Source organism: Hermetia illucens, chromosome 4 (genome assembly GCF_905115235.1).
Source record: "Hermetia illucens chromosome 4, iHerIll2.2.curated.20191125, whole genome shotgun sequence".
NCBI classification, from domain to species: Eukaryota; Metazoa; Arthropoda; class Insecta; order Diptera; family Stratiomyidae; genus Hermetia; species Hermetia illucens.
Genome location: NC_051852.1, coordinates 162,586,897 through 162,595,622, shown reverse-complemented (window position 1 = coordinate 162,595,622; position 8,726 = coordinate 162,586,897). Strand labels below are relative to the sequence as shown.

Below are 8,726 nucleotides of genomic sequence, written 5' to 3'. Positions count from 1 at the left end.
GTATCTTTCACGGGATTGTCACGTCAGTTTGTCAGTAGTGTCCAGACAAATAGAAGCTTCGTAGGTCCTTACGTCCGCTGGCCCATACGAAGCTTTCCTTTCAGTTTTGTGGCCTGGCAGTTTTATTACTCTGATGAGGCTAACAAGTAAGCTTACGGGGTGAAAGCGGAGGTAGAAAAACGAAGAAAGCCTCTCTGTGTACTATTGTTCGACCCCCTCTCTACACACACAGCATGTCCTTTCTGACTCGGTTCGTTCATGATTCGCCCGAGATAAGTTGAACGGAGTTATCGCAACATCATTCGCGTTTCATCCCTTAGCCAGGCAATATTAATTTAAGTTACGCAAAGAACGTTGCAAAGCCGCGTCATGGCCAAAACGGCCTTGCAGGGTGGTCACTTTAACCCCCTTAGTTATCTGTAGAATATTGTAATATAATTTCGAAAGTAAAATTCTAATTCGAAGCCAGATAAGGATCGAGTCCCAAACAAAGTTGTAGGAAACAGTCCAACTTGTAACCGCAATCCGAAACAAACGAGTTCCAAAAAACGCGTTCGGTCGAAATCGCGAGTAGTTCTTTTAAAACATCGCCGAAACCGAAAGGCTAACGAATTCTCTCTCATCCGGCTTGAAAGGATTTCATTTAACCAAAAAAAAAGATACTGTTCTTCGTTGGTTTGTTAGTGAAAAGAATGAGGTTCGTTTTCTTGTTAATCCCGTGCAGATTCGTTCTGTAAGTGTCCAACCAGATCCGGTGTAAGAATCATTCAAAACAAATTGCATAGTGATAGTGCATTCGGAAGGATACACTTTCAAATTCCTTCAATCACCCGCGAAGTGTTAAAAACTCATCGGAATTGGTGAGATAATAGAAAAGTGTTAAGGCTCGTTGATCGGTTGATCCTTTTTCAAAATTACGTCACAAATTTGAGATTGTTCCAATGCTGGTTACCATCAACATTCGGCAAATTCCAAAGGTATACCTACGTTGAACATCGGTGCCCCGTAATGGACTAATTAGCCCGTAATAATCGAAGTGAAAGGACGATTTCATCTGCTGGAAGAAAATAGCTTTTGTCACCAGAGAACATCAATAACTCTAAATTCAAGCCAACCATCTCTCCCACATGTGCTCAGAACCCACCTTTGAAGAAATCCTTCACGAAAAGCTTAACCGATTTTTGGCAAATCGTCAAGTGGAATTCCAATACAAGCACTGAAATCCAAATGCAAGGGACAACAAAACTATAGAAGAATCTAAATCAAAGGCTGACCAGTTAACTACTCCCGAGACTGGACAATAGTACGAGGTGTTTTTCCATTCATCTGTAGGTAGACAAATTCCGGAATAGAAGGAAGATCATTCCACGAAAAAGGAGCGACCAAATCTAGATCGCTGAGCATTAGTAGTTGAGCTGTCAACTGGGATATTACGTTTCCTGAGTCTACAATAAAAGCATTTCAGGCCTGCCGGAAAACCTACTCCTTTTCCCGCCTTTTCATTAGCCCCCCCGAAGTTAACATAACTGAGCCCATCCCTCCCATCTCCACGTTTCATCTTCAAGTCCCGCATAAAATGTTACGCGAAACGATACAAATGTTGGCATACCTTAGTGTGCTCTACGGAAGCGCCTACCCGTTGCACATGGCCAGGGATTCATATCGTCGACAAATGCCCGATTTAGATATAGTCGAAATAGCGAACAGTAGACTGTCTTCTAGCGATAGTGAGAACGGCGCCAGTATTATCGGACATAGTAAGTCCTTGCAATCTTCCCCCCTACTAGTAGGCGCCTCCTCAGTGACAGGTGGTATGGACAAATCGATGTCACCACCGTCAATAGCAAAACCTAATCTGGACGGTGAAAGTACTCTAATTGACGCTAGTGGTCCTCTGCTTTCATCGATGTTCCGCGAAAATGAATTCGCCAGTAAACACTTGTTGGGACATCATGTTCCGCGACCCGCCTACATTAACAACGACGATATCGCTAGACGAGATATCGACGACTATCGTAGACTCGAACCACCGCTAGCATTACAGGAATTATTCGATAGTTCTAGTCGATTAGATGAGCCAATAGTCGAACAACATGCGAAATTCGATATAAGGATGCAACAGAAGCAACAGAAGAAGAACCAGAAACAACAGTCACAACAGCAACAAAAGCAGAAGCAGCAACAAATGCAACAACTGCATGATCAGCAGCAACAGATTCATCAGAGTAAACGGGCTCCCATTCCCAACAGCGGAGGTCCTGGCGGAATAGGAAACAACGGACCACCTGACTTACAAATGGCCTCACACGGAATTGCCAGTCAATTGATGTTGCGCAGTCCTCGCGGACAGCGACAGTATGATGTTCCACAAATTGGTAAGTCAAAATTAGATATAGATATTTGCATCTTTAAAGAAATTTTACTCCGTAAGTTGGGTCGAGAAAAAGGATATTTTTTTAATATGAAATGTGGTCGAAATAATGCCTTAATTTTGCAAGACAAACGCACTCGGACGTTGATATCCATCTGTCCTGAGATAGAGCGATTCATTAGTTTACAGAAATAGATAATTTTTGTGAATAAGATAAACCTTTCCCTTCTAAGATTGGATTTCGCAATAAACTTGAGAAATTTATGAAAAATTTTCCAAGAAAAAAATACCTCCTGACTTAGTCGCGAGTATTCTATCTTAAGACCAATTTCTTACATCGGGGATTTGATAGATATATCTATCTAGATTTGGATTAATTTATTATAAAATTTAATCTAAACAGCGATTCCTGGTCCTGAAATAGCGTTGATAAAATTCCACGCAATTGTTAACCGATTTCCATGAAATTTTCTACTTTAAGTTCGCCTTACAAATTTTGAATAATGAAAAATATCTGAATTGTCCCCTAATTAACTTAGATATCGCAAATGATTATTGAAAGAGAGCACCAACCTCGTTCTAAATAACGCTTTCAAGGATTGTAAGTGATAAATTCATTTCACAATCTTGACTTTATTGACCCAATAATTGGAGCGTTTGCCGCTTGAAAGTTCAGGTCAAAGTTTAAAATCTTTGGCAATTTACCAAACACTGGAAAGTTCTAATCAACAAAGGTAGGGGATGAAGCCAATTTCTTCAGATATTCTAGGGTTGGTTTGGCTTGTAGATATCTTTGTAATTGAATATTTTCGAAAGGTTGGGACTCTAGCAATCATATTTACACTTAGGAGAAATGTATCTGAAAGGAAACATTTTTAGATACTTGACATTTTGTATCTTTTACAAAAGAAAATATAAGATTGTTCGCTAGGGCTAAAAAACGGACACTTTTATTATTTTCTATACCAAAACTTGACGTATTTTTGACATTTAGGTTTTCGCAACACTTCACCCTCCATCGTTCTTATTCGTCCCGAACTAAGATTGTCCTCTTGAAAACGCTGCTCTGACATTTTGTCAATCAATCCTTCATTTTTGTCTGAGGCTTTCCATGTAGTTGAATCCGGTGTACCTACGACGTCTGATTATTATATAGGGGTCTTACCAGTAGCGTTGCAATTTGGTCGATCTTCCTTTTTGTCATCGCAAGTTGTGCAGTCTTACTAAGTCACCTTCTTGAAAACCAGAAGAGTTGACATTTAAGTCATACCAGGTCCTCATGTGGTCCGTCGCCAAAGGAATTTAGTTTCTTGTAGAACCATGAATGTATGTATTGGCATTGTTGCAGATCGGGTAGGTCGCCAGGAATTCGGATATCTTTACCGGATAGAATTCTAGCTGGGGTTTCTCCAGGTGCCGCATGTACCAAAATCCTGTAGGCCGTCAAAAACAGTGGTATGTACTGGTCCCAGTCTCGTTGTCCATCGCTGATCACTTTAGGTAGGTTCGCATTCAAAGTTCTGTTGAACTTTTCGACCATTTGGGCCGACTGCTGGTGAAATGGTGTTTTCCTGGTTTTATGAATCCCAAGTGCTCTGAACATTCGTTTTAAGATGTCGGATTCAAAGCTTCTTAGGTAACTCCCGTGGAACTCCAGTGGAACTGATTTGGAATGGCGTATATTTCGGGCTATTTGCTGAAGTAACCCATCGCAACCAACACGTACTTGTTGTCCCTTTCAAAATCCGGAAATGGTTCAGCAATATCGGTAGCTATTCTTTCAAATGGTACTCCCATATTGTACCGTTGCATTCCACCTCTTAATCGGCGTAGTTGACCTTCGTTTGAAGCACAAGTGGTGCAATTAAGGGACCTGTCCTCCTCCATGGAAGCACGTAAATAGATCCAATAGTACTTCTGACGTACTTTAGCTAGCGATCTGTTGATTTCAAGGTGTCCACCCAAGATCCCTCCGTGGTGTTTTATCAATATTCTTGCAACCTTGGATCATCGAACAATTATTCGCATAACATGTGGACTTCCGTCTGTAGATTCTCATTTCCGTTTTCATATTACATAGCCCAGTTGAAAGGAGTTCCTTTGGGCCCAGTAGCTTTTCTGGACTTTGCTTCGTCCCGATATATGTCTCCACTCAGGCTTTTTCCCTAGACTTTTCCAGTCGACTATTGGCGATATATGGGGATCATCTTGCTGAGCCTCCTTCCATTGGAGAGAATTCGATCCATCATTCGAGTTTACGGTCGGCAACCGCAAATCGTCGAAGATACATCTTTTCTCTTGACAAGTACAGTAACCACAGTTCTGGAAACATGTTCTGCGGGACAGGATAACCATATTTCCGTGAACTTTTCACTTTCGATGAACAATCTTGATGTTGTATGATTGAAGTCTTTCTATCCACCATGCGACTTGACCTTTGTGATTTTTGAATTGAAATAACCATTTTAGCGATGCATGATTCGTTCACAGAATAACCTTTTGACCATAGAGATATTTGTGGAAATACTTACCTCTAATAACTCAACTCCCTGTGAGTTACACAATACTTTCGCTCGGGCTGTGACAGTACCCTTTATTACGATAGCGCTCTCTCTCCAACGCGCTCCGAATCCAACGTTGATTGCATCGCTATCTACAATAAAAATTTTCCCGGGGTCACACAGATGTCTTTTCAATTCCTCAAAGACTTTTGGTGTTGTTCATTCCAAGTATCTGCCCTTCTCCGTTAGCTGAAGAAACCAATGCTCAATATGTGGCTAATCCCAGGAAACAAAGAAGCTGATGTTCATTTTTCGGAATAAGGGACTTCATTATGGCGAGTGTTTTCTCCGAATCCATTTTGTCACCTTTGGTAGATACTATATGACCAACGTACTTGACTCCTTTACAGAACGGTGGACATTTTCTCTGGATTTAGTTTCAACTTTGTCAGTTGCAACCGTTGAAGCACTTCTTGTAAGTTATTCACGTGCTCCTCGAAGGCCCTTCCGATAATAATGACTTCATCTAAGTAAACAAGACAGGTTTTCCAATTGAGACTGCGTAACGTGAACGTCGCTGGTGCATTGCAAAGTTCAAACGGCATAACATTGAATTGCCATATGCCATTGCCCACAGAAAAAATGGGTTTTGTCCTTCTCTTTATCTACTATTTCCACTTACCAGTGGCCACTTTTAAGAGTAGAGAACTATTCTCGGAAGAGGATAACTGTCATTTTTAGTCACTTCATTCAATAGTCGGTAATCCATGCAGAATCGAGTACGCCGTCCATCTTCTTCACGAGGACTACTGGTGACGGATTTTTGGACTCCTCGATGATACCCTCTTTCTGCATCGTCTGAATCAGCAAGGTGGCTTCATTTTGTTTTACCAGAGGGATCCTCCTCGGAGGTTTTCGGATCGGATCGGTTGCACTACCAGCATTTTTTCGATGTTTCACTATACTAGTCCTGCCAAGATCGTCATCCCCAATAGAAAATATATCGTAGAATTTCTTCAAGAGCTTTACTGCCTTCTAGGGATGATCACTTTGAATATTACTTGTCCGTAGGAGCACTGCAGTGACCTTCTTCCTCGCCTTGTTCTTCTGCCTAGCTTTGCCATAAGAATCCTCCTCTGAGGTTGTCGTATCGGTGTTGGACTACTAACATCTATCCGATGTTTCACTAAGCTGGTCCTTCCAGGATCGCCATCTCCAATAGAAGAAATGTCGATGAATTTCTCCAAGAGCTTTACTGCTTGTTGGAGTTGATCAATTTGAGTTGATCAATTTGTAGATTACTGGTCCATAGAAGTCCTGCAGAGATCTTCTTCCTCGCCTTCTCATTGCTCATTGGTAACTCCTGGAGACCATCATCAATTCTGGTCACTTCCGAAATCAGTTCACACTTTCCAATGAGGCTACTTTTCTTCACCCTCACAACGCTTCCATGACTTGCATTAAATGGCTGACAAATTGAGCCTTACTTCCAGTAGTTTATAGTGCTTTTTTCGTCAACTCCCCCTTTAGTTCTACTACTTTTAAATCCTTCGCATGACAGATGTTATAGCACAGTTCAATCTTCAGTAGCAAAGGCTGGATGAACGCATCTATGGGAGGAGAGCCAGACCAATCCTCGGCGAGTCTGCCCGTTCTTTTGGACTCTGTTTCGAGGCTCCGTTTTATAGATGTTCTTAATGTGTCCTCCCCCATATCGAAAGTCTGGTGCTTGCATTAATATAGCGAAGTCACTCTGCTATTCCTTCCTATGACCCTTCTATTTGCAATATCTCGCTAGTTTCACTAGAGCCAAAATTGGCTTCTTTTTGCTGACTCCATACATGCTTATTGCGAGAAGTCTCAAATTGGGTCTGGGTTCTTCTCCATGGAGTGTAAGAACAGAATAATGGCATGCTCTTAAGGAAGGGATCTAAACCTTAAATCTAATATGACAGGCTTGCTTTCCTAAGCATTTATTCTAGCTATCGCTGATGTCTTTTATGCGACCTTATCCGGTGGAAGTGGAAGGCTACAACAGGCTATATCATCCTTCCTGAGCCTCTACGACTACGTTGATGACATTTGCTTGCTTTTCCACGAAGATGTAAACCTTGGCCGATTGTCTCTGGATTTAGAAAACAAGATATGCAAAGTCGCACTGAAAACAATCACCAACAACGGGCAGAAAATCTAAAATATTGAATAGCTTTCATACCTGAGTAGCATTATTCCTGCCGATGATGGCAATGAATACGACATATTAGCAACGCTAAATGCACCTAGGATGTTTTGTCAACAATTTAGAAATGCAGCACCAAGTTAAGGTTGTTTCACGACTATCTTCTCTGTGTGTTATTTTATGAGAGTATATATGAAAGGGAATTGCCATTGTAACTAGAAAGCACCAATCTTTCATCAATTCGTGTAATCGATGTGCTCCAGCCTGAGAAGGCGTTCGGACAGATGATCGTCGATGTTTTCATGAGAAGAGGGGGTGGCAGTAAATATGTGATACATTGAGAGAGGCCAAAAATCCATTGCAGGTTATGCCCTGCTATAGATTCTACTTTCCCAGGAATGCAGGAGAACAATGCAAGCTTCTTGGAAAGTCATGGAGGAAGCGAAGGCACATTGCCAAAAACGATCAACAACGTTGTTTATAGCAACTGCGACAGCACCGGCTCTAGGCTGTATGGCTATATGGTTGGTGTATTCATTTGGATCCATCAATCCAAATACATATTTCCAAGCAACATCGAATATATGTACCGTTAAATGTCAGTTTATGAAGATAGTTGGGATTCGCAGTGCACAACTGGCGTTCTTTGTGATCGACGTATCAACGAACGTCTCAAATCTAAAATTTCCGCAGTATCGTCCGGCCGGACGCGCTCTATGGTTCTGAGTGTTGGCCGACTATAAATGACAATGAATGACGTATTGCGGTAATGGAAACGCAGATGTTGCGTTGGACTAGTGGCGTAAGACGTTTCCAAAATGAGGATATCCGCGATCGTTATGGGGTTGCACCAATCGTGGCAAAATGGCGAGAGAGGCATCTTTGATGGTATGGTCATGTAATTTACGCTCGCCAAGATTGGTATGAATATCGAAGGCGATGGTAAGCGACATAAAGGCAGGCCGAAACAACGGTGGCTTGATACGGGAGATTTGAAAGCCCCGCGATTGCATGCAGATCACGCTTGTGATAAAAAAAATTTGCAAAATTGATCACGACGAGCCGACCCCGCTTGTGAACGGGACAAAGACTGAAGAAGATTTGCAAGAACCAATGAAATGTTTAGATATAGATAAACATTTCAACAGCACACTCCAAGATTCAACTATTAGATCTACCACGATCTACAAATCTTTTATCTTTCGTTGGCGAATATAGGATGCTATGGGTTGGAAGAAGCGCTTGAGCAGTTCTCTTTTATCACTAGCGGACAGAGAGGCCTACATTCTGTTCAACAAACTTCCACTTTAAATGTTGATGACAAGTTCACTATAAAACTATCCATGGATCAACGCAAGAAACTTTAAGCTACATTCGCTACCAGTTTTAGAATCTTATAAGACGACCACCTTAAAGTGCATAATATATATGAGATACTGGTACAGTTGCTAGCTCTTAGGGTTAAACCACGAAGAGCTTTTTTTTATTTAACAGTAGGTGATGTTGGTCATTTCAATTCCAAAACATCTAAATGGCAAGGAGTGAAAACATATAAGGCATGAGTGTCACTCTTCATATGTCAAGCAGTTTCAACTATCTATGTCAAAATAGTTACGGGTTATGAGACAGATCCCTTTCTTCCAGTTTTCCTTGGATTTATATTCCGTGGATGTAT

General features: G+C 41.4%; 1 protein-coding gene across 2 annotated transcripts in view; it reads left to right on the top strand.

The window, feature by feature from the left end:
* Positions 1-215: 215 nt before the first annotated feature.
* The window catches only part of LOC119655049 (CCR4-Not complex 3'-5'-exoribonuclease subunit Ccr4), a 242,595-nt gene continuing 234,084 nt past the window's right edge, over positions 216-8,726 (top strand). For both annotated transcript variants that reach the window (XR_005249873.1, XM_038060736.1), the window contains exon 1: positions 216-2,375. Coding sequence is in view for 1 of the 2 variants with exons in the window: in XM_038060736.1 (XP_037916664.1) it covers positions 1,577-2,375 (799 nt within the window). In the remaining variant the exon portion in view is untranslated. The remainder of the gene's footprint in view (positions 2,376-8,726) is intronic.